This window comes from Alosa alosa, chromosome 21 (assembly GCF_017589495.1).
Source record: "Alosa alosa isolate M-15738 ecotype Scorff River chromosome 21, AALO_Geno_1.1, whole genome shotgun sequence".
Lineage (NCBI taxonomy): Eukaryota > Metazoa > Chordata > Actinopteri > Clupeiformes > Clupeidae > Alosa > Alosa alosa.
The window spans coordinates 23,207,798-23,233,391 of record NC_063209.1 but is presented as its reverse complement, the minus strand read 5'-3'; the positions used below and the strand labels follow the sequence as shown (position 1 = coordinate 23,233,391).

Genomic DNA, 25,594 nt, shown 5'->3' with positions numbered 1-25,594 from the left:
CTAACCCCTCTTTAAAAACACACACACACACACACACCTTCGTGACAGCTTGTTCTCTTACCTATTCACACAGGAAGCACGCACACATATGCGCTTCTCAGGTGTGTTCCTTGAGGCTGAGCGAACATGTGCCGTCTGTGGTAGAAGAACGATAATGACAGGGTGAAGATGGACTTGAAAGATGCGCATGCCATAAAGTCTGGAAACTGACATTCAAAGCACCCATAAATGCGAGTAGATGCCTGGCGTAATGCCTCTAAAGTGGTCTTTGTACTGCGGGTCAGGATTGGAGGATGCTGATTTAAAGACCTTTGATGACATGCGACGGCGGTGGAGGAGCTAAACACAATGCAATGTGTGTGACTATTCTATTCCTACTTACTATTTTATTTCTCTAGTTCAGAACAAGGCTATAGTGAAATATATCATTGTCATTACAAACATGTCATATATTTTATTTAGTTTATTTAGGAAAAACGTTCACATAGTAGGCCTACAGTAGTCACGTAATAGATGGCTACATGTATGGATAGCTTCTGGTCCAGCGAAAAAATATGGCTAATAGCCGCCTATTATAGGCTATTTTTTATTTATTTATGTATTTATTTTTCTTTCAAATTTATTTATTTATTTATTTATTTATTTTTCTTTCAACCAGACATACATTTGACATTCATGCTTTCTTAGTGGAGCACTAGGCCTAGCTAATGCAGGCCCTTGCCATTAGGCAGACTTATTTCGCGTAGGCTAGCCTACTTCATCATCTTCAAACTTGCTGCAACTGTCTCGGAATTTCCAGTGTTCATGGCTTTCTGTCAACATCACAACCACTCACTCGGCAAGACCTATTATGCAATTAACTCTGGAGAGGTATGGATAATGCGTTGGCTATGTAAGATGCATATTATGTTCCATTTTTAGCTAGAGGGCACTATTGAGTTACGGTCGTCACTGGTCACATATTTCCCTGTGAGGAGGATCGGATTAGTTCCCAGGGCCCGATCTCAGTGTGCAGCGCAGTTCAAATCACAGAGAGGGAAAAGCGAGAGTGCCACACTACTCAACATTGCACTGCAACGAGGCTACACAGTCGAGTCCACGACGCTTTGCGATCTCCACCGACATCAAGGAGCAAATATTTTTAACAATCAAGTGTTCAGAAGAGCAACTTTTTATTAACAGCGACCAATGCACTTGTGAAATATGGTAAGTTTCAGTTTAGCGATTTTAACAGAGGCTGGTTATTTGTGCGCACTTGCTGCATGCAGACGTTCGCGTATTTTCTGAAGTGCTTCTTGTCGTCATTTCACTGTCCTGTGCAAGTTTCCGAAGTCCAGTCCGGCTTAAATATAAATACACAATGAATTTATAGCAAGCCGAAATTGTGACATGAGCGTCAGATCGATTGAGCAGTGAGTAAGCGAGCGCCGATTTTACGTTAACGCTAGCCTACACTAAGCAGCGTGTGCTGGATTTAGAAAATAACAGCGATCTGACAGTTTTGCAGTCTTCAGAAAGATTTGCGCACAGAACGAGATAGCCAAGACTACTTACAGCAGTAGCAATCCCCGACTTTGTTTGCCTCCGGATTAGTGACCATGGTGTAACACATTCTTTGAGAGGCTTGTCCCTCGAATTAATTAAGTGACCACAGCGACATAAAGTTGGTCAGACAACAAAACGTGACTTGCCACATATGTGAGCTCTCTGTTATTGCAAGTTATTACTCATCGCTATCGGAAATGCTCAATGACATAAGTTAAAGGAAGAGCAGTAATTAGAGAAGCTGTTAAATTCCCACCTCTAGCCTACTCCGGGTTTACGACTTCTCTATCCTTGCTGTCTGGTCGGATAGCCTGCAGGACAGGACTGCTGCATGTCGTTATGTTCTTTCAAGCCTACTTTAGGCTACTTTATCTTTGTGTAAATCTAGCCCGTTTGTTGTAAAACACTCTTTAAATACAGCACCGCTAACTGAAAACAGAAATAGTTCTTACATCTGCGACATTCTTGACACACGCAATGAAAATCTCACATAGGCTAGATTCTATAAAAATTTGTAAACATAAGACCACTAATCGTAGTTTGTAAGACCACTGTGGCATTTGTTGCTTAACAGTAATCTAGAATTAGGCTACAGATATAGAGCTATAGGCTATAGAGTTAAATACGTTTTTTTGAAAGATTTGTTTTAATTACTTTCCCTATAAAAAAATATTCAAGTGGGAAGTTTCTGCTTACACTCTGAAGTGCTTGACCCTCTTACACATAACATTTGTCATGGTGGTCTTTGAGGGCTGCGACCTCAAACTCTCACAGCAGTGCACAGGATTCCATTTGTTCTCGTTGTAAAATGTTTGGGTGCGAGCTCTCCGTCCCAGACTCAACTGCAAAGACTCCCTTTGATGCCCAGCAGTTTGGGGACAAAAGGGAACCACCACAGTCCTCCAGTATGCCAGCCAGTAACCGTGGTTACCAGAGGCCACTGGGTGACCCCTGACCTTTCGAGCCATGGGCCCATTGTAAGGTGGCACTTGTTGGGGGTGGAGGAGTGGAGTGGGGCACATTGGGGTCCAAACAGCCTTTCTACGTCACATCTTATTCTGTCTGTCAGACTGTCTGTGGGTGGACTGTCATGATATGTGCTTTCTAACGTATAGCCCACACAAGACCCCCTGCTGGCTTTTTGTGTGGCATGACAGGCAGGTGGCAGCTTATGGCGTCAACTTAAACTGACATCACGACACATGCTGTGTGTTTTTTGGCCAAATCAGAGCCCTCCTCATCATCATGATTGTCTGGAAATAGCTGCTGGCTGATCTGAAGGCATCCTGCTCAAGTGCTAGCGTGTCGTTCAGTTCCTCCGCTCAGTTTAAGATAATGCACCGCAAGCCTTACAACAACAATGAGTTGGCTGAGACATCTTGGGATCTTCACACAATTAGCAGCTGATGAAGTGGAATGGTATGAAGTCAAATGGCCTGTTTTCTTTTAAGGAGAGAATTGTTTACTTAAGCACAGTCTTGGAGAAGTTGGACGAGCATTCCGTTGCTTGCCCAAACTAAAACATCCCACAGCGCTGAGGGACATGATACGATCATGATGATTAATCGAAGATGAGGAAGCGGCAGTACGCCTCATCAGCTGTGCTACTTCTGACTAACGTTTTTATGGTTCGTCATGGAGGGGTGGGTTGGGGTTTGGATCATGGTTTGGTAGTGTCAAGTCAAGTCAAGTCAAGTTTATTTATATAGCGCATTTCATACACAGAGCTCATTCAATGTGCTTTACATAAACAAAAGCAAACAGTAATAACAAATAAAATCATAAAAGGGCAATAGTGTCTCTGGGTCTGGTATCCTGCTCAACTCAGAGTGAGTGAGTGGACATGAGTGTCAACTGTCCTCGAGTGGAGCGTAAGAGAGAGCCATGAAAGAAATGTGGTGAGAGGGTCTCTCAACACCACCACGCCGATCCCCGCCGCGGGCCGCAAAGCTCATTACCCCAGAGGGCCTTCGCCACTCCAACACCCAGCCCCTCACGTTATCTCCGCTGACCCTGCTCTCCTCTTCCTCCTCCTCCTCCTCCTCCTCCTCCTCGCCAAATTCCTGCTCCATTGGTGTGCCGTTTAAGCAGCCCCAGACTCCATCTCGGATGCTTGAGTGCTGGCCAGAGTGAGCTCAGAGACTTGAGAAAAGGCAAAAGAAGTCCGAGAGAGAGCGTGTGAGATAGAGAGAGAGAGTGAGAGAGAGGAAAACACTTTCTACCCGCGATGCTGTGAGAATCGGGCCCTGCTATCTTCCTCTGGCAGATGGTCCCGCTGGCCTTGCCTAAGGTCCCTGGCCCAGGGCCCGTGAGCAGGGGATTCTCCCCGGGGGCTAATCGGGCCTCTAATAAGCCCTGATATCCACGGAGCCGCGGCTGTCCCTCGTCTTCTCACTCACGCCCTCCTCCCCTCCCTGTCTCTCTCTCTCTCTTCTCCCCTCCCTGTCTCTCTCTCTCTCTCTTCTCCCCTCCCTCCCTCTATCCCTCTCTCTCTCTCCCTCTTTCTGGCTGTCCCTCTCTCTCTCTCTTCTCCCCTCCTTCCCTCTATCCCTCTCTCTCTCCCTCTTTCTGTCTGTCCCTCTCTCTCTCTCTCTCTCTGTTGGCGTCCCATGGGGCTCAGCACTTGATCTGACAGGGCCGGGATGGTCTCGTGCTGGATTAGGATTAAACAGATTTCACCCTCTCTCTTTAGATACGGTTACACACACACAGGCACACACATGCACTCAAACACACACTGCTCCTCCCTCACACACACATGCACTCAAACACACACTGCTCCTCCCTTGCTCCCTCTCTTCCTCTCGTTCCTTCTCTCTCTCTCTCTCTCTCTCTCTCTCTCTCATCTCAGGTTCCCTTTTGTCTTTACCTCACTTTATCCTCTGTGAAGAAGATTGTCTGTGCCGAGGTACAGTAATTAAAGACTGGTGCTAACCTCTGCTTTTGTAACAGTGCCAGAAGCACTAGCTTAGCCTCTTATTAGCCTGCACACAACTTAACAACTAGAAAGTTTTTCATAATGAAGTTTTTTTTCTCTCTCAACCCCCCATCTAAGGGGAAAAGAAAACCATGACAAGACAAGAATAATTTCTCTCAAAAGACTTGGGCCTTGAGACTCTGTGATTCTTTTTGTGTGTCTGTCGATTCACACAGTTCTTTGATATCTCGACTTCAAAGTGCAACTTGTGGGGATTTTTAGGTGCTTTTCACACTCCAAGCCCCTGAAGCACATCCTGATTTTTTTTTTTTTTTTTTTTTTTTTTTTGCTAACCCAATATACCTAAAATGGCCCCCGGCTGCTTCCTTTTTTTTTAACTCTTCCTCCCTCTGATTTTGTTGTAAACCACGACTCACCCAGTCCAGTCCCCTGTTCCATCCGTACGATCAGCCTACGAGTGAGTTAACCTCCCCCCTCCCCCCCCCCCTTCCCCGGTCCACTCTCCACATCACTTTTACTGGACTGTGGAGACAATGGGAGCGAGCCCCACGGGGCGGCCAGCTATGGGGCTGCCTCAGCAGAGGTCACAGCCAGAGGGTGGCGGAGAGGGGAGTGGCAGGTCTGCCACCACCGCAGCCTTTTGTCTCTCTCTGAAATACCACACACACACGGAGGGGGGGGGGGACGGGTAAAAATCCAGAAATAGGCGACCAGGGCTATTGTTCAGCGCCGTGATTACAGCGTGTTAATGTCACATAGTACAATGCATTGAATGAGAAACGACCAGCACATGATGTTTTTCACTGTATTACTTGCTCTGCTTAACATTTTAATGTTGTTAATCTCGATATAGCAATAGGCAATGACCTGCATGCACTGGAGCAGTTAGTATGCACTGTTTGGGAGTGGTGGTGGGGGAAAATAACGCTTAGGGATACAGCATATTGACCAAGCACACGGCATAGACTTTATCCTGATTTCTCCGCATTGCAGCACACAGTGTGTTTGCATAGGGAATGTTGGTGTTCAAAGGCACATTTATGTGGAGCACCCTTCAATAACTGCACACACTATTCTCAGGACCGTGGCTCCTCAGTACGAGTGGGGCGTGAGTCAAACACACTTGCTCTTATTGTTTCTTTAAATAGACAAGTGGCTGCCTACCAAATAAATAAATAAATAAATAAATGGAATCTGAAACGGCACCCTCGGGATCAGGATTGGGAGATGTGCTCCCGGCTTATTTTTCACTCACAGCTGGCTTTGAGGAGACTAGGAGGAATGGGGAAGGATGCATCTTTTGCTTAAGTTTTTGTTGCGGTGAAATCCTCACTGGAGATATGATTCACTTTGGGGTGGATCTGAATCAATGTCAGTGAATAGCATATGTTTTTTTCTTTCCTTTTGTTTTGCTTTTGAGTTTTATCTCTGGCAAACATGCAACTTTTTCCAGCCCCTTACCTTCAAAGACTCTCCGATGCATTGCCAGATACTACAAATCCGCTTTCATCAATGCCCCAGTGCATCAGCGGGGCAAACATAATGCCTCTGTCACCCAACATATTATGTAACCCTTGTCAATAGCCTTGTCCACAACACATGAATGGAGTGCCCTCATTGGATTAGTAGAGCTGTGTTTTGCATGCAGGGCTGGATCGTCATTGTCCACTACAGTGGAAAATAGATGACTGATGATGGCATTCCATTCAGTTTGGCTTGGAAAGGCTTCATTGTTCAAATGTGGGGTTAGATAAAGTGGTACATTACATTTCGGAAGCTGGGGATTGATTAGGGAAACAATATGGATGAAAGTTATTATTCCACTCTCAAACTTGGATGCAAATTTACTTAATTAACACAATCAAATGTGGGAGTCAATATGTGATAAAGAGGTATACTCTTTGGACACTGGGAAGCAAGTTGAATAGGGAAACAATATGAAAGTTATTGTCACGCTTTTGATCTTGGATTTAAATATTTACTTAATGAACAGGACTAAATGTGGAACGTAGCCTGCTTGTCCCTCTCTCTGGTTTTGTGTTTCTGCCTCTCCTTCAGCCTTCCTGCATCACTGCTCTTTTTGTGTCCTGTCTGGAAAATCTGCCTTCAAAGTTCCCTTGGAAGGTCACTCAACCCTGTGTGCTGCTGGAAGCTCAGGTTAAGGAAATGAGTCTGGCTTTGCAGCTTTGCGTAGTCTGCCTGCCTCTATTAGTTATGTGCTCTCTCTCTCTCTCTCCCTCTCTCTCTCTCTCTCTCTCTCTCTCTCTCTCTCTCTCTCTCTCTCTCTCTTTCTCTCCCTCTCTTCCCTTTACACTCGTTCCTCAGACAAGTAAATGAGAGCAGGCTCGGACTTGTCCCTAGTGAACTCCCCTCCTCATATGCTTTCTTTGTCTTACACACACACACACACACACACACACACACACACACACACACACACACTCACACACACACACACACACACTTAAGAAAGCGCACACACACTTATACACACATCGAGATACATACAGAAACACAAACACAAGCATCCACACACAGACACCTGCATTGACACAGTTTCTCTCTCGAAAGTTTGCCTCTATGTACACACACACACACACACACACACGCACACACACACACACACACATCTCACTCAATCATCTCTCCACTCCACCAGGCTTCCTGTCACACATATCCCCCCCTTTCAAACATTGTCAGAGTCAGAATTCCAAGAATGTACAAGTGACTGAACCTGCCTGTAGGCTGTACAGAATGAAGAACAGGAAGAGGAGATGTACAGTACAGTGACAGCTTGTAGTGTGTCTGCCATCGTCTCTTCATTTATCCGATACACGCTCAGGTCTTTGGCAGCGCCATTTGCTTACATGTAATTTCACAGCTGTGTAGATTTGGTAAGTGAAAAGCAAAAATGCTCACTCCCAAGGCTTTGTGTTTAGCCTGTTAAGTTGGGCAGGTTGGTCCCTGACCAAAGGCTGAAGGACTTTGGTTGCATTGATAGAGCTGTGGACTGAAGGCATTCCAGAGGTGAGAACAGCTCTGGTCTTGGATCACACGGGACAAAAGGGGACAAAAGTCAAACTTGCTCTCTTAAAGCCTATGAAAAGGACGCAGTTTCGCCTTCTTTCCTTTTCGACCCAAGTGTCTCCCACCAAACATTATGTAACATGATTCTGTGGAGAACTGGCTGGGCTACCCAACTGAGCGTGTAAAGACTAACCTCATTGTTCGGACATACTGTGGGACCAGAGCACTTTCTTTTTTCCCTGCGTGCGTGTGTGTGTGTGTGTGTGTGTGCTCTTCCCATCCCTTTGTGTATTGGTTGCTAACTCCTAACTGTTTATTCCTATTACCTGATAAGCCCAAAAGGAAATCAACATATTCCAGTAAGGGTAAGGTGAGGTAAAGGGTAACCAGTCTATGCGACAGTTAGTTTCCAGAATAAAGAAAACAAAACAAAAAAACACATCTTTTATCTGGAAACTTGGAGAACAGGTCCTACTACAGTGGCCTGCAGAATAGGGCACCTCTGCTTCACAAAGGACAAGCGGGAGCCTGGTGGGGAAGAGTGGGGGAAAGTGCCCAGACACATAATCCCCGGAGGCTTTGCTGGCAGCCCTTGGGAATGAATGGGTTAGCTATGGACAGGCCTCGCTGTCCATCTCCTCCCACTATGGGCAGAGCCTGGGCGCAGCCACTGTGGCAGATTTTAGCCTGCGCTGTGGCGGGAAGTGAAAGCAGCAGGTGAACGAGAGTGGGGAAAATTCAGAGCCTGGTTTACTCACAGGTGACTGACTGTGTGTGTGTGTGTGTGTGCACTCTTATGTGAGACTCACTGGTTACATCAGCCGGTGCGGTGCCTTTTACCTGGGACATACTTTGGTGAGCATTTACGTGTTTTTTCTAAAAGCAATGATACAGTACTACTTTCAGTTTCCATTCAGGACTCTGTTTTTAAGTAGTTGTACATGGACTATTTCCTCTATTTAAATATGTCAATCAAAGTAGAATTCTTGCCATTCTGTACCATTGGCTCTTCTAACCATCCTTTAGAATTCTTAAATCTGCCATTACTAGTTCATTCTTTTCTCTTATCATGCTTTATTGCTGTGGTTATTGGCCCTCCGTGCCTAACAGCATGGAATAAACTAAATGCCCTTTGATGCAGTGCCACGCTGATGATTGACAAAAAGGATTATTTTGTGCCTGATTAACTTTTGAATTAGCCAAATTTGCAACTGAAATAAATGACGGCAGGTTAATCCTTTATCACAATGTCAAACAAAAACAGTAGACTTGCACTGGTGCGGGTATTCACCAGAACACAACATCCTCATTCCCGACGTGGACTGTAATCTGCATGCAAATGATCTGCCTATTGTTTCCATCAAGTGGTGTTCTCAGCTCCAGCCATGGAGGTCTTAAACCAGCCTCTGGCCTTTCATTCATTTTGTCGACACTGTCTTTTTGGTTGAGCCTAGAGAGACTTGAGGGTGTCCTTCTGAATGGTTGGTGGGGGAAGAAAATGTTTAGGATACGAGAGGTGTGAAGTTCTCGGAGGTTGTGTAAGCAATACCAACGGGTTTTCATTAAGACTCCTCACACTCTTCACTTAAGACTATTTGTTGCTCCAGTTGCGTTTACAAGAACCTTATGAGAGTCAGGTCAAGTCAGAACAGGGCAAGTCACTGCTGGCTTTGACTGTGGTGTGAGTGCATTTGTTTAAATTTGAGTTGAGAGGATGTTATGAGTATGAGAACAGATGAGCCAGAATCATGTTTATGTGTCAGTCATCTACCTGTTTATGTGTCAGTCATCCAGCATTGTTCTGCGTCAGTCTACCATGTCCAGGCTTTGATCCTATCGCACAGCTGAGACTTGGTAAGAAGGAAACCAAGAGGTTAGACAAAAGTGGCGTCTCTACTGAAACTCTACAACGAAGAGAAAATCCTGAAAAGCGCTGATTCAGAGATCAACAGAAACCCACTCCACTGCAGCATGTGGGTAGAAGCAAGTTTTTCCGACTTCCGAGTTTTTTCTCCGGAGCCTGATCGCAGGAGAGTCAGGAGCCTGTTGTTTTTCCCCATCATGAGAGTCAAGATTTCCTAGCAGACAATCTAATTATGGTGATCTCCCGCAAAATACATAATCACAGGGCGGAGACTGCTATCTTAGGTACTCATTTTGTGTCCTATGACAATATTCATTAAGCACGACTGGAGTTGCCGTTCCACCATCACTTTAGTTCAAAGTGAGATGGCCATTGGATGCTGGTGATAACACTTCCATACGGCCAGTTTTAACCCACAACTCTGGTTCAGTGTAAAATGTGGTGCACTTGTCTCATGTTGAACCAGTTCATGTCATAAAAAAAACAACTCCATCCTCTCTGCCTACGCTTATCTCAAGACCTCCTCATCTAATAGCCGCCTGAAAGGGCATATTAATCATTACCTGCCCAGAAATGTAAGGAATGTCTCTTTCTCTCGCAGGTTTATCACACCCTTCCCTTTTCCAAAAACAGAACTCTCCCTAACGGGCCTGAGAGCAAGGTCCACGGGCGGTGTGGCCCTCGAGACTGTTTGCGAAGGAGACAGTGGCGATATCGTTGATCTCAAGGTGAAAAAGCAGGCAGGCAAACAGAAGGAAGTGAGGGCGAGCCTCGAGCTGAATCAATAGAGCAGCTCAGTATTCGAGTGCTCTCTCTCCCTCCCAGATGCTGCTGCTTGCTGTGCTGGCTCGAGGGAACTGAGTATGAATCATAATCATAACAACAACAGCAACAATACATCGCAACTGGTGGTGTTGAGCTCAGGAGATCAGAGTGGCATGCAAAACAAGTCAAGCTTCTTCTTCTTTTGACTCGACTCTCGACTGTGACACATCTATTTATGGCAATGGTATAGTCAGAGATGACGTCCAAGAGAATCAATCTGGTCTGTCATGTTTCTCATCCGTTTTTTTTTTTTTTTTTTTTTCAGAACATGGGATTTCATGGATTGTTTTTTTTACTCTCTGCTGTGTGTAAATGTTCTGTCCCTTTGCTGTCGCTTGTTTCAGCCAGTTTCAGCATACTCCGGGATTAAAGCAGATTACTGATTTAACTCTGAATAACTACAAGCAATTAAATGGCACTGGATTACCAGACACAGGGGAGAAGAGAGGCGATCACAGCCGGACACTGTTGGGTGAATGGGCGGGTTTTGGCTGGTGACAATCCAGTAAACTGGAGGCAAAAAAATGTGTTTGTTTTGGCATGAGAAGCCGTAGGCCCTTTGGAGCTGTGCGGTCATGACAAAAACAACCCAGAATGTACCTTGGTGTGTGGACCATATATGGCCCCAAACTGGCCTGGATCTGCTCCAGAATTGGTCACACAATCCAGGCTTGTGTGGTCATTTTTGAGAAGAGGCTATCTGAGTGAACGTTCTGTTGTGAAGTACAGATGAGATTTTTTTTTTAAAGTATATATTTTTTGTGCTTTTATGCCTTTAACGTGACAGGATAGTGGAGAATGACAGGAAGTGAGTGGGAGAGAGAGTTGGGGTGGGATCCGGAAAGGACCACGGGGCGTGAATCGAACCTGGGTCGCCAGCGTACAGTGCAGGTGCCCCAGCCAGTTGCGCCAAGGCTGGGGCCAGACGAGTAGATTTTTAATTCAAATTGGCCTGTTTGTAAAAGCCCTACAATGCTATTAGATAGCATGAGGATGGTCAAATTTACTACAGTTTTTGACGTGACACACTCATTCAGTAGCCTGCTTGGCCACGCCCACCTAAAATCTCCTTTCAGTGGGATACTAGCCTGGCACAACTAACATTTCCCTCGGACACAAAGGGTGACGGGCAAATCCGCGATGAGAGGGAATGACAATATAGTTTTGAAATTGAAAGTGGCTGTGGCAAACGATAGTGCAATGCCGCCAAACATAAATAAATAAATAAATAAATAAATAAATAAATAATCTTGACACAGTGAGAACCTAAAGCCCTGTGCATGTGTTCATGTGTTCTATTGATGAACGAGAGATCCATGCATTGGCTGCTATATTTAGAGTTGCATTGAGACTACAGAACTGGATAGAGAGAGTGGAGTGAAGGGAACGTTTGTATGGCGGCCAGAGACCCAGCTTGTTAAAACAACCCTGACGTTCCAGGGTCACCTGTGGTCCCTTGTGGCACAAGCGGTAAGCGGTAATCAGGTTTAAAGTTCACGCCACGACCTCGCGTATCCCTCCACCACGGCTAATCAGCCTTAAGGCCATCTGCAAACATTGTTCTGTTCTCACACGCACTGGAAACAATTGGTCGGTGTAGTGGGGCTCGCTTGTTGTCATTGTGTGAAAAAAATTGATTAATCTCTGTCATTGGAAAGAGTTGCTTATATGTGGTATTTCCTAACAATGTCACACATTCTCGCACTAATCCCAGGCAAACATTTCTCTTTTCTTAATGCACAGCGAGAGCAAGGCACTAATAACAACAAGGTCACAGGTTCGATTCCCTGGCAGAGAGCACACATACTGAGAGATTGAATAGCTCACCTGGAGCGTTAAGTAGCTTTCAATGAATGCGTCTGCTAAATAAACAATTATTAGTCCTAATCTCAGAGGTGTTTATTAATAATACAGTGGTGTGACATGGATTTTTTTTCTCACATGGTAAGAAGCAAATCTCATTTTTGGAAGGAAGCAGCAGAAAACAGCCTCGTTTTTTTTCCTCCCACTGACGCACTCATTTGGTCGTTTGCACTTCTAATAAGATTTTATTTTGGCGTCCATGTTAAATTCTCAAAGGCTGAGTAGTATTTAACCACAGATCCTCGGTCACCTTGTTGTTCTGCTCCGGGCTCACGCAGAACCGAGCGGTACGTTCTTTGCTGTCCCTGGTGGACTGTTCTGTAAAACTGAATTTTGGTTACATAATATCTCTCATGTCGTGGACCGACAGGCAGTTTTGCAGAGATAACCACAGATGTAATTAGAGCATCGCCCGATGAACTAACAGAGAGTCAATAAGCCAATAGTGAGAGAATGAGACTAGCCAGGGAACGTGCCCTGCCTGCCTGCAGTGAAGTGCTTACATTTACTTCCTGATTGTACAGATGCAACTTCCTGTGGGTTTATGATGAGGAAGAGACCTGCATTCTGCTCCCCTGCCCTGTATTGTTTTGTTTTTTTCCATTAGCGTGAGCAGGTGCACTAGTTTGTGGGAAAGTGACCTTTGTGGCTTTGTGGCCACAGATGTGTCCTTTGTTATGTACCAAAGTTCAGTATACTTCAACAAGAGAAGGACTACACAGGAGGTATCGCGATGTTCATGACTGAGACCAGAGATATTGATTGACCTGTTTCCTCATGGTTTTTCCTCCTGACACACACTTTGGTCATTATCACCGTTTTGGTGAATGGATATCAAGATATCAGTGGCAAGTTGTTACAGTCTCTTTAAGCAGCCAGTGACTGGTGGGGCCAATAGGACCATTTAGAAAATGGACCCACGAGACCTTGACAGTGATGTGCTTTAGGGGGACTCTGCCAGGCTTGTGGTGGGTGTAAATAAGAATCATACTCACTCCCTGACCCCTCCCAGCCTCCACATTTGACCCCTAACAGTGGTTCGGTGTGCACCCCTCTGCCCCTATCGCCAAAGCGTGACCAAGACCGACTGTGCCCATAAAACCAAAATGGCTCACTGTATGTAGGGTGCTGACGCCATCTGAATACTGCCCTTATGTGGCTATAATCACCACCATGATGCAATCTCCACTGAGGGGGTCTTGTGTTCATGGGAACAAGGGGGGCACTTATAAACCAGCACCACAAAGTGAGCCCTGCCTGCCAGGCCTCAGTGATTTATGTCATGTCCAACAGATGCAATATTCACCTCAGGTCACGGAGCAGAGTGCCGGGGTAAATGACATATTGTGAAGCGCTCGTAAAAATGAAAAAAAGGTTTCGACGCTTCATGAAGTAGTCAGTGAGGCAGCACCACAGACTCAGCGAGGCCTAGGCCTAAATGAAGGGAGTTGGTTAGGATGCTGCCGTTTTATCAGTCACCCTTGAACAAATAAGACACTAACATTTAGCATATGGCCCCAGAGGCAAATGGACATGGTTTGTTAATGTCGGGGAAGCCAGGGTTTAATTGTCAATTTGTTTAACTGTGTGCTCTGCTTCCTCGTCTGGTGTTCCGGAGCGCTGAGCCGTTAAATCTGAGGTCCCCTGTGACATCATCGGATGCCCAATGGTCCGCCCACACAGATGGGGTCAGGCCGCTTCGTCACATCAATCGTTGTTCTTTTTTTTATATATATAATGATGACTTATTGTTTATCGTGCTTCAATCTCAGGCATCGGCCGCCGCGCTGTGAGAAAACTGGTGTTTTTTTGCGTGGCTCATTTGCCGGCCCAAACAGAATCCATTTTTAAAGCTTGATAATAAATCCTTAGTGTGCTGACTCAGCAGTGGGGGGTGGGGGGCTTCGACATTGCTCATTTGCTAGTGGTGAACGACGCAATTTCCTCTATGTCAGATGAACGGCCGCTCAACAGAGGAAACCTTCCCCAGTGGTCTTCCCCTTTGCATAGCAGCCTCAGTCCACCTCATTTATCAGTGTCGTTAATTAAAGGTACCAGTCAGAAACAGTCATGGGGGAGCGTAACGCACACTTTTTCCCCCCTCGTCTCATGTGACGTCCAGATTTACAAGAAAGTGGTTTTGCTGATTGAGCATTATTTGTGACTACCGGAGTTCAGATGTTAATTGTGGAGAATGAGGTTTCCAACTACTAATGAAGTTTTGCTTCAAGGTCTGAACTTACGCTTTGCAAGCATGCTTGCTAGTTCAACTCATTTCACTCTGCTTGGAGCTATATCATCAGTGCAAACCTGACTATTTCACTCCCTGTTAAGTAGCATTGGCCTGGAGCGGAGAGCTTTTTAGGATCAATTTGGGGTCTTTGTGTGCTCTGCAAAATCCAAGTTATTGAAATATTAATGAGACCTTAAAACACAATCAATACCAAGGGCCAGACATATGGCAATCTGGTGCCGGTGGGTGGCATAATGGGACAAGTCCTTTTAAGTCTGAAATGTTCCACTCCACTGAATATAAAGTGTGCTGTTGAAACACTAGCACAGATAGGGCATCGCAGAGATGCATGATTGTTTGATTGTTCACTGAATGAATAATCATGAGCCCTCCTACACACACACACACACACACACACACACACACACACACACACACACACACGTACACACCTGCCCCCCCAACAGAGGTCACCCCTCAGTCAAATTAAGGTAAATGGGACACTTACGTAAAAACTCAGTGATTGCACTCAAAATGCACTTGTTCTCCATTAGCCACCTGGTCCCTTCCCCTCCCCAAAAGACAGACACACACACACACACACACACACACACACACACACACACACACACACACACACAAAGTAGAGAGATCCAACACTTGTGCTTGGCACATCCTATTTCTTTCCTTTAGAACAGACATACTGAACTAGCCTGCAGTGGCCTGTAGAAATGTTTACTGCCAGGAGAAAGGCTACAGTTTCAGGCGCAGTTTAACAAATGGCAACTCTGCATTTCTATATCTCTCTCTCTACCCCTCATTCTCTCTCCCCCTACCTCCCATCTTCCTTGTCCTTCTCTCTCTCTCTCTCTCTCTCTCCCTCTCTCTCCCTCTCTCTCTCACTCTGAGGAGCAGGCCTTTAATTAAACCTGGTCCCTGAGTGAGGAATGTGCTGTGTTCAGGGCAGGCAGGCTTGGCCAGCGAGGGGGGACTCGTCTGAACCATAAATCAGGCCACGACTCAGAGCTCATACGGCCTCCCTCTATCTCTCTGTCTTCCTCTCTCTCTCCCTCCTTCTCTCTCTCTCTTTCTCTTTCGTGCAGTGTGGAAGCAAGCAGGGAAATTATGGAAACAGACTGGATGTTACATTTTTCTCTGGCCCTGGGAGATTTGTGGCCTCTGTTTAAAAGGGTTCTTCCCTGCTCTCCCACACAGGCCAGGCTGGTGGGACAGCTCTTTTCTCCTGGAGCTGAGGTCTTCTTTGACCCAGTAACATTAGTGCTGTTATTAATGGTTATTGGAGATAGCACTAACTATTGTTATTACTTCTATGTTACAGTAATACAACCCCAAAACAGAAAATGTTGGGTAACGTGTAAAATGTGAATAAAACAGAATCTGCAAATCTCTTAAACTCATATTTAGTTGCAAAAAGGACACAGACAACGTATCAGATGCTGAATATGACAAATTGGACTATTTCATGGAAAATATATGTTAATTTTGAATTTGATACCAGCAACATGTTTCAAAATAAGTTGGGACGGAGGTAACTAAAAGCTTGAAAAGTTGTGTAATGCTAAAGAAAACAAAAGGAGGAATGTTTCACAACTAATTAGGGTAACTGGCAACACGATTGGGTATGAAAAAGAGCATCCCAGAGATGCAGGGTATTCATCACTCTGTGTAAACCTGTGTGCACAAATGATAATTTTAATGCTTCTTAACATGAAATTGTGAAGTATTTGGGGAGTTCATCATCTACAGGACATAATATTAAAAAGGACTCTGAAGAAGACACATGGCCGTCAAAACGTTAGTCAGTTTGCACAAATAAAAAGCATTGAGTGCTCCGGTCCTGCTCCTTCTGGAGCTCCGGTCCGGCTCCTTGGCTCCTGTTAGACCTTGGATCTCCCTTCTTGACTTCTGCGTCCTGTTCCGTGAGCACCAACCAGGCTGAAGTGCAAGTAACCCCATTCTACTGCTCTGATAACCATTGTCTATGTGGACATTTTGATACTCAATTCAAAAACTGCAGTCAAAACTAAACAGCTAAAAAACAGCTAAAACAGCCAAAATTGTATTGAGACATGATACAGAAAATACCACCGTCCTATCTGGGCCTGAGCTTGTTTAAAATGGACTGAGGTAACATGGAAAAAGGTCCTGTGGTTAGACCAATCAAAATTTGCCATTCTTTTTGGAAATCATGGACTCATCTGGGCTAAAGAGGAGAGGGCCTATCCAAGTATCCAACCTATCCAACAATGTTTTAGTGCTCAATAAATTCTGAATGATGTATACAGGTTTTGAGCAACATGTACTACCATCCAGGCAATGTCTATTCCAAGAAAGACCTTGAATATTTCAGAAAAACAATGGCAAATTGAATTTTGCACATATTTAAATAGTACGATATTTCTCCATAGAGGAAGAGTCCAGGTGCTAAAATGGTCTGTCTGCAGTCCAGATTTGTCAAATTATGTGCATAATGGAATGAAAAACATGACTATTATACCCCATACTGTTGAGCAACTGAAATTCTGTATTGGGGAGTAATGGGACATTACATTTAATTCTCAAAACTGTAGCAAATGGTCTCCTCAGTTCTTAAACATTTACAGAATTGTGTTAAATTAAGAGGTGAAGCAGCACACTGGTAAACATGCTCCCGTCCCAACTTGTTTTGAAACATGTTGCTGGCATCAAATTCAAAATTAACATATATTTTCCATGAAATAGTCCAAATATTAATTTCAACATTTGATACGTTGTCTATGTCCTTTTTGCTGCTAAATATGGGTTTACAAGACTTGTATCACATTCTGTTTTTATTCGCATTTTACACAACGTCCCAACTTCTTCTGTTTTGAGGTTGTATAATATTGTTGTATGCCCCCAGGTAGCAGTATCAGCATTTCCCCTGAAATGGTTTTAAATGATGTACTGTATTTCACCATATTTGAAATGAATTAGTTGTATTATTATAGCCCAGCCCACCCACACAAATAGCTAAGAACACGCCAGTGTCATGATGACAGGAAGCATCAGCATTTCATAATAAGAGCGTTGGGAATGAATCTCCTGAATTTGCATCATTCCTGCTGGCTGTCATTCAGACGTATATACTTTACCTCTGTGTGTGACTGACTCAACACTACCAACACTCTATCAGGTGCCTCATCTTTGTCAGTCATTGTTTGGGATTAAATGTGTTTCTCCTGACCGCGCAGTGCAGAATCACATCTCCGGTAACACACCCGTACGTGCGTGTGGGCACCTCCGTGTGTTTCTGGAGAAACGTTGACTCATGCATGAAAACATGAGCTGGCTTTTTGATCTCACTGGGTAAGAGGGTTCACCCGTGCGTTCCCCTGTTAGGCCAATTTACATAAGCGCTTCACCCGCGGGAGTCAATTATTGCATCGCTTGCCAAGAGTTTAATGATTGCTGTTTGTAAGTGTTAGAAGTGAAAGAAAAAAGGCAAAAGGTATTTGGAAACGAATGAAGTCATCAATAAATGACAGCAGCCATTTCCCTGAATTCTTCCATGTTACCTTTGTGTTTTACCTTTTTTGGGATGTTGTTGTGTATGCTGGAGAGGTGTGGAGAGTTAGTGTGTGTGTGTGTGTGTGTGTGTGTGTTTGTGTTGTGTTGGGGCACATCCACTTGAGTGTGTGTGGGTGTAGGTGTGTGTGGGTGTGGTGTTTTGGGCCTCTTATGTTGCCTGAAGGCAGTGAGGTATGTTTAGATCAGGAGAGAAAAAAACAGTCGGGTGAAATCAATACAGCTCCTTAATGAGCTGTCCAGGAAGGAAGGAAAAAGAGAGAGTGAGAGAGAAAAAGGAGGAGGAGGAGGAGGAGGAGGAGGAAGGAGGGGGGGGCAGCTCCAGGCTTTTAGGTGCGGAGCAGACATCCAGTCATGGACGAGGAGGAAATGCTTTAGGAAGGACTTGATTCTCTCAGCCAGTGGCTGGTGAAGCAGGACGTCTAAATTAGAATCACACGGCTGTTGCACTGGCAGGATTAACAGCATCAGGCTGTTCAGTATCACACACACATGAGCCCTTATTGCATGCAACATGTGTGTTCCTACAGCTGGGATGTACAGTACATGATGAGTGTGTGTGTGTGTGTGTGTGTGTGTGTGTGTGTGTGTGTGTGTGTGTGTGTGTGTGTGTGTGTGTGTGTGTGTGTTTGGCAGTGTGCGTGAGGACATGAATACGTGTCTGTGCCTCTCGTTTCAAACACATGAAGCCTATGTGAAAATCCATCAGTCCGCTATGACTGGGTGTATTTCAACCGTATTTGATATCTTTTTTTTTTTTTTGGAGATAACAGCTTAACCTTAACCTGCTTGAGCTGCCCCCAAATCCATCACTGAGCCAGTTTAATACTTGGCAGGTCAAGCACTAAAAGCCCAGCGACGAACATGAGAATTTACCACAGTGTCCATCCAGCATTGACCATCCAGAGCTATAATGTGTGTCATACTAACTAGGCTACCCTGAGAAGTAAGATGAACTGATGATGAAGACACACTGACCTGACATCCAGCTCTCAGAGATTTTTCAGAAGTCGATTTGAAAGTACCAGATTTTCTATTAATGGCAGATGAAGAGTAATGTATATATATATTTTACATTGTCAGAGTGACCGAGTGGATGAAAATATGATATATAACGTATAATGGATATGGGGTATACAATTTCTTCCCAGAGGTTATTTAGTAATATACAGTTTGTAGTAACAAGTTTATAGTGTCAGGTTATTTATTTATTTATTTATTTATTGTTTTCCTTTCTGTTTTTTTTCTCTAGACCTCCTTTTGGAGCCATCAGACATTGTAACCAATGGCAACAGTCCAGGCTCTGTCCTTGACCCGTGATCCCAGCAAGAGCTTCGGCGGTGACCTCTACTCCGCCCTTCCCCTGGCCTCAGCCCGTTGCATCATGGGAAGTGTAGGCAGCCTGATCGAGAGGCCCGACGTCTCCCCGACCAAGGGCAACCGGGCGATGCCCCAGGCGCCCGCGCGCCACAGCAACGGCCTGCTGAAGAAAGGCTTCAACCAGCGGGAGCTGCTCAACTACCTGAACATCGCCAAGAAGGAGCCGAAGGGAGGCAAGCACATCATCTCCTCCGGGGTGTCCTCCATTAAGAGGGAGCACGGCCGCGAGGAGGAGAACCTCTACGCCAAAGTCTACCACAAGGGCGGCAAGGAGGTGGACGTCAGCAAAAACTCCCTGCCCATGGGGGGCAAGTTTGACAAGGTAGGCCCCTTTACTGTTACTTACTTAGCGGCTGGATTGCTGGTCTGACAACAGAAGGAGGAGTTAGCTTGGTAGTTACTGTGTTGAAATGTAATTCCATCATTTTTGATGATAAGGACTTTTAATTTCACTCATGGGAGCTGTACTGCAGGACAGAAGTGGTGGTTTAGAATTAGGGGACCAGAAATTGCTAACAGAAAAACATTTTGCTAACAGAAAAACATTTTATAATTCCATATTTTTTATGATAATTACTTTCCATTTCTCTCATCATGGAGCCTTTATTCCAAGTGTTCTCAATACAGGAGCTGCATGGTAAATCGAAGAAGTACATTCAGTGTACATGCCCACTTTGGTATATATAATTTATCGTTTAGGGAGGTCCTTAGCCTTCTGAAGTGTGCTTAGTGGAGGAGTATTAAGGAAGTATTCATAAATTATTAAATTAAATGTGGTTTAATTATTTGTGTGAACTATACCAGTAGTTGGTGAATGTGCACACTGTTGTAAAAGGATATGAAACCTCAGCAGATAAAACTCACAGTGGAAACTTCTGAGGAAAAATGTTTCATTTCCTAGCTCAGTGTAATGCTTTCTGGGACACATCCTACCAAACTGACCCATAGCCATGCAAGTCTCATGCCTTACACAACACAGAGGCCCATGGGTTACAGTATTCTATTCTTACATGGTTTATGGGCTATACTATAGTGACACAGCACAGAGGCCCATGGGTTACTCTATAGTACAGTTACACAGCACAGAGGCCCATGGGTTATGGACTATACTATAGTTACACAGCACAGAGGCCCATGGGTTATTCTATACTATAGTGACACAGCACAGAGGCCCATGGGTTACTCTATACTACAGTTACACAGCACAGAGGCCCATGGGTTATTCTATACTATAGTGACACAGCACAGAGGCCCATGGGTTACTCTATAGTACAGTTACACAGCATAGAGGCCCATGGGTTACAGTATTCTATTCTTCCATGGGTTAGATAGAAAGATAGATAGATACTTTATTGATCCCCATGGGGAAATTCAAGATTATGGGTTATGGGCTATACTACAGTTACACAGCACAGATTCCCATGGGTTATTCTATACTATAGTTACACAGCACAGAGGCCCATGGGTTACTCTAGACGACAGTAGGAACCTCTCCCAGAAGGCCGTGTGTGAGATATGGGTTTCGTGGGCCGAAGGCTAGTGGAGATGAATGATTCTTGCTCTATCACTTTTCTGTTTATTAAATGAATAGCTGTCTCTTGATAAGATATTTGCTGTTAGTTCTGTGCTGCTGCCATTACTCTTCTCATAGGAAGGATATTAATTCTTGAGTGAGCCATACCCCCACCCCCACCCCCACCCCCCATTCTTTCTCATATTTGAGTAAATCACATAAGCTGTCCAGTCCTTGCCATGTAGACTCTGTGTCCAGGCCTCGGCAGTGTAAAATTTATGGCTGCAATCAAATCTAAGCTGCCCGCACCAAATCCATTGCATTGAAAGCGTGTAATGAAAAGAGAAATATATGGACAAGGGAGGACAGTGTCCGTTCGTAGCAATCTAGTATGTGGCACTTGGCGCCGGCTCAAGAAAGCCGAGGAGCATATTGGTCCCGTCCTCTGTGGCGGGGCATCGCGGTGCGATGGATTCGTCCGGCGACAGCTCACGCTCTCTCCGCTCTCGCCCGCAGTCTCGCCTGCGTCCGTCCGCCTTCAAGCCGGTCACGCCCAAGAACTTCAGCTCCATGCAGAACCTCTACCCGGCGCAGGACGCTTCGGACGCGCCGGCGCCCAGCAACGGCATGCGCCCGTCCTACATCACGGCGGCGACGTCCAAGTCGTTGTCCAGCGCGACCTCGTCCTCGTCCTCCTCGTCGCCCTCGCGTCACCACGGCAACGGCAGGCCCCCTGCAGCAGCAGCAGCAGCAGCAGCAGACGCCGGGCCACCGGCACCTGAGCCAGGAAGAGGAGGAGGAGAACGCGTCCGACTCTGGCCACCACTCGCTCAGCAGCCTGCTGGCCCCATACCGCCCGGCGGCCTTCCGCCCGCACCTGGGCCACATCAGCGTCTCCATGGGCCACATCGACCACATCGGCTCGCTGGACCGCCACTCGGCCGCCGGCTCCCGGGGCGCGCTCTCCTCCGCCACCACCGAGGCCTCGTTTCCGCTGCCGCCGCCGGGCTCGGGGGGCGCGGCCGCCACGCTGGGCCGTCTCCGCGGATACGGGAGTGAAGCGCCGCCCCCCTACGAGCTGTCCATGTCCATGGAGGACGTGGTGCGGGACCTGGAGGAGAGGCTCATCGAGAAGGACCACGAGCTCAGGCAGATGCGCCGCAACCTGGACGAAAGCGAAGACGCCATCGCACAGGTGAGCTCCTCTCTTCCAACACATTTATCTGATGCTAATGGTTTTTCAGGTGTAACTTTCTCAAGTGGACAGAGACATCTGAGCAGTTGTGTTAAGCACGATTAGCATATTATTCCTGGCACAGTGTCGCCGCTCCCCTGTTCTGATATTGAGCCACAAAGTCAGAGCCTTTCCTTGAGACTGGCCTCATTCCAGAACAGACGAGGGTATTTTTGGCCACAGGCCCTCTGCTCCAGTCCAGCCTCGTCCCCCAGTCACACTCACTGGCTCCCTCTGCTCAGTTAAGATGTCTCCACCTGCTTGGGTTTTATGTGCCACAGCTGTGTATCCCTGAGTTTTCCTCCATAGCCCCCCCCCTCCCCCATCATCCTATCCCAGCCATCAGCCTGTGCTAATGCTCCCTCTCCCACACTCAACCAAACCCTTGTTGTTTGTTTTTTGAATGATAAAAGCAGCACAACCCATCCCACCCGTAGTGAAACGTAGTTAACCATCGCTTGTCTTTGTTTTTTTTTTTTTTGTCCTTGCTCCTGCTGCTTTTACTTTCTCCTTCCTTCCTTCCTTCTTTCTGCATTCCCTCATTTCTTTCTCACTCATCACAATCACCCCCTCCATTCATCACTTCATCCTTCCCTTCACTTGTCCTTGTCCACCCCCCCCCCCCCCCCCTCCCACCTCTTCTTTTTTGGGTCTGAGAAGTCTCCCGTATCCCGCCTGGCGCAGGTGTTCGAGGAGAAGCAGCGCCTTTGGGAGCGCGAGGTGGAGGAGCTCAAGCGGCTGTACGCCGCCAAGCTGCGGCAGGTCTCCCAGCATGCCCAGCGCGCCCAGCGTGGCCTCCAGCTGCAGCTCTACAAGGCCCAGCAGGAGCGCGGACGCCTGCAGCAGGAGGCCGACGCACTCCGCACCGAGTGCCAGAGCCTCCGCAGGACAGAAGGAGGAGGTGGAGGAGGAGGTGGAGGAGGAGGAGGAGGAGGAGCGCAGGAAACCAACCCTCAGCTGGAGGAGACGCAGTGGGAGGTGAGTGGAGAGGAGGAGACGAGAGGAGGAGGAGGAGGGGGAGGAGGAGGGATGGAGAGAGGAGAGGAGAGGAGAGAGGGATGAAGAGAGGGATGGAGAATGAGGCAGAGCAGAGGAGAGGAGAGAGGGATGGAGAGAGGGATGAAGAGAGGGATGGAGAATGAGGCAGAGCAGAGGAGAGGAGAGAGGGATGGAGAATGAGGCAGAGCAGAGGAGAGGAGAGGGATGGAGAGAGGGATGAAGAGAGGGATGGAGAATGAGGCAGAGCAGAGGAGAGGAGAGAGGGATGAAGAGAGGGATGGAGAATGAGGCAGAGCAGAGGAGAGGAGAGAGGGATGAAGAGAGGAGAGGAGAGGAGAGAGGGATGGAGAGAGGGATGGAGAATGAGGCAGAGCAGAGGAGAGGAGAGAGGGATGGAGAGAGGGATGGAGAATGAGGCAGAGCAGAGGAGAGGAGAGAGGGATGAAGAGAGGGATAGAGAGAGGGATGGAGAATGAGGCAGAGCAGAGGGGAGGAGAGAGGGGAGGAGAGGAGAAGAGAGGAGAGAGGGGAGGAGAGGAGAGGGATGGAGAGAGGGGAGGAGAGGAGAGGGGAGGAGAGGAGAGGAAAGGGATGGAGAGGGAGGAGAGGCAGGGATGGAGAGGAGAGGGAAGGAGGAGAGGAGAGGGGAGGAGAGCAAGGGGTGTGGGATTTACAGAGAATTAACTGGATGTGTACAGGATGCAGCACTGTGCACTAGGAGGTTGCATACCAACTCTGCATACCAAGACAAAAGATTAAACAAGCTTCTAAAAAATGTGGGATTTTTTTTTGCAACTCTGCAAGTGTGTTTCTGGTGAGGAACCCTATTTGTTTATAGTCTCGCAGAAGGAATAGGAAAAGTCTATCTTTACTGACTTTTTTATATATATATAATTTAATTCAGGGAGATAATATTCAAATGAAAGATGCTGAGAGCGGGTACACCATAGCACACACACAGACACACTCACTTGCATACGGTAAGGAGCATCACTCATACCTTTCTCTTGTTTCTCTCCTCTCCCCTGCAGGTGTGCCAGAAGTCAGGTGAGATCTCCCTGCTGAAGCAGCAGCTGCGCGACTCGCAGGGGGAGGTGGCCCGCAAGCTCAGCGAGATCTTCCAGCTCAAGACGGAGTTGCGGCAGGTCCGCACCGACGCGCGCAACAAAGACGGCCAGGTGGAGGCGCTGCAGCTCGCCCTGCAGACCGCCCTTGCCCTGCCCAACCGCCCGTCGCCGGGCGTAACGCCAATCTGCCAACCGCCCGACCACCGAGGCAACTCGGAGGAGACGCCGGGGTCATCGGGGTCATCAGGGTCCGGCGCCACAGAGGACCGCCTTCGGGCAGAGCTTCTGCTGGAGAGGCGACAGAACGAGGCGCAGGCGACGGCCTTCGAGGCGGAGCGGCACACCTGGCAGACGGAGAAGGAGAAGGTGATCCGCTACCAGCGCGAGCTCCAGGCCAGCTACCTGGAGATGTACCACAAGAGCGAGGCCCTGGAGAGGGAGCTGCGCGAGCTCAGGGGGGGCCAGGGGGCCAGTGGAGGGGGTGGTGGGGGTGGTGGGAGCTTAGACAGGCGCATGGGTGACATGGGCAGAGATCTGATAGAGGAGGACGAGCCGCCTTCTGGTTTGCCTTGGATCGAAAGGATCGAGTCGTCCGAGATTTGATCGTCCGTCTTCCTCCACCAACCCCCTCAGCCACATACTGGACTACGTTTGGGGAAGGGAACAAAACTGGTGTCTAAAAATATGAAAATGACCAACTTCCACCTTAAAAACAGAATGGGACTTTTTGTGAGACTTGTCTTCCATTCTGTCTATAAAGAATATTTGGATGTATTTTCCTTACTGTGGATTGCTAGGTTTACTTATTCCCTTTTTTTTTGCTGTTTGGCAAAGGAAACCAAAACATGTTCTGCGAACTGGTCTGTGGAGTTCTTTTTGTAGGATTTGTTTGCAGCTTGTTTCGTAAAGGAAAGGAGATACCAGAGGATATAAAAAGGGACTTTGTTTTTTTTTCTATAGCATTCAAGATCATCTTGTACTGTTTGGCCTGAAGACAAGCTATGGCGTCTGTTTATAACAAAAGCCCATCTTGTTATCTCAGCTATCTTTTCCACACAAATGAATAGCTGTAATTAGGTCATGCAAGTTCAGATAAGATCAGCCCTCACAGCTTTATAGCCTCTGAGTGATAAATACTGTCTCAAATGTCTATGCCCCAAGCAATAGTCTAATCATACAAGTAGACCAAGAACCGGGAGAAGAAAATTTGATGTTCTTTGGTTGTTATGCGATGAGTAAAGACTGCAGATAGTGACTGTGGCCAAGTTCCTTTTTTTTGTTTTTTTTAATAAAAAAAGATCCCCGTTTGGCTTGAACATGTGCACTCTTCTTGTGAACAAGCATGCTGCACTTTAGAGGACCCTGGAAAAAAACACCCCGGCGAAGAAAATGAGGAAGGAGGGTTTGGGTTACATGTGAACTTGCCCCCAACACCCACACACCCACCCAAGAACGACAGGCATGAACTTCAGATACCACCAGCCTCCTCCTAGTTCTTCTTCACACGTTTCTCACTGTATCCCTCCCCCACACACACAC

At 46.7% G+C, this 25,594-nt stretch overlaps 1 protein-coding gene across 1 annotated transcript; it reads left to right on the top strand.

Moving 5' to 3' along the window:
• The first annotated feature begins 1,035 nt into the window (after positions 1 to 1,035).
• n4bp3 (NEDD4 binding protein 3) lies at positions 1,036 to 24,658 on the top strand. Its single transcript, XM_048230903.1, has 6 exons — positions 1,036 to 1,206; positions 19,115 to 19,564; positions 21,272 to 21,511; positions 21,543 to 21,950; positions 22,674 to 22,967; positions 24,020 to 24,658. The coding sequence occupies exons 2-6, from the start codon at positions 19,148 to 19,150 to the stop codon at positions 24,656 to 24,658; spliced, it is 1,998 nt and encodes a 665-aa protein (XP_048086860.1). The 5' UTR covers positions 1,036 to 1,206; positions 19,115 to 19,147.
• Positions 24,659 to 25,594: the final 936 nt, after the last annotated feature.

What these genes read in the sequence shown, in the direction of transcription:
- n4bp3 (XM_048230903.1), top strand. Translation starts at nt 19,148, where the DNA reads ATGGCAACAGTCCAGGCTCTGTCCTTGACCCGTGATCCCAGCAAGAGC. An exon ending in CAGCAGCAGCAGCAGCAGCA is followed by an intron (nt 21,512 to 21,542) that starts GCAGACGCCGGG and finishes CACCTGAGCCAG; the next exon opens with GAAGAGGAGGAGGAGAACGC. An exon ending in GCGAAGACGCCATCGCACAG is followed by an intron (nt 21,951 to 22,673) that starts GTGAGCTCCTCT and finishes CGCCTGGCGCAG; the next exon opens with GTGTTCGAGGAGAAGCAGCG.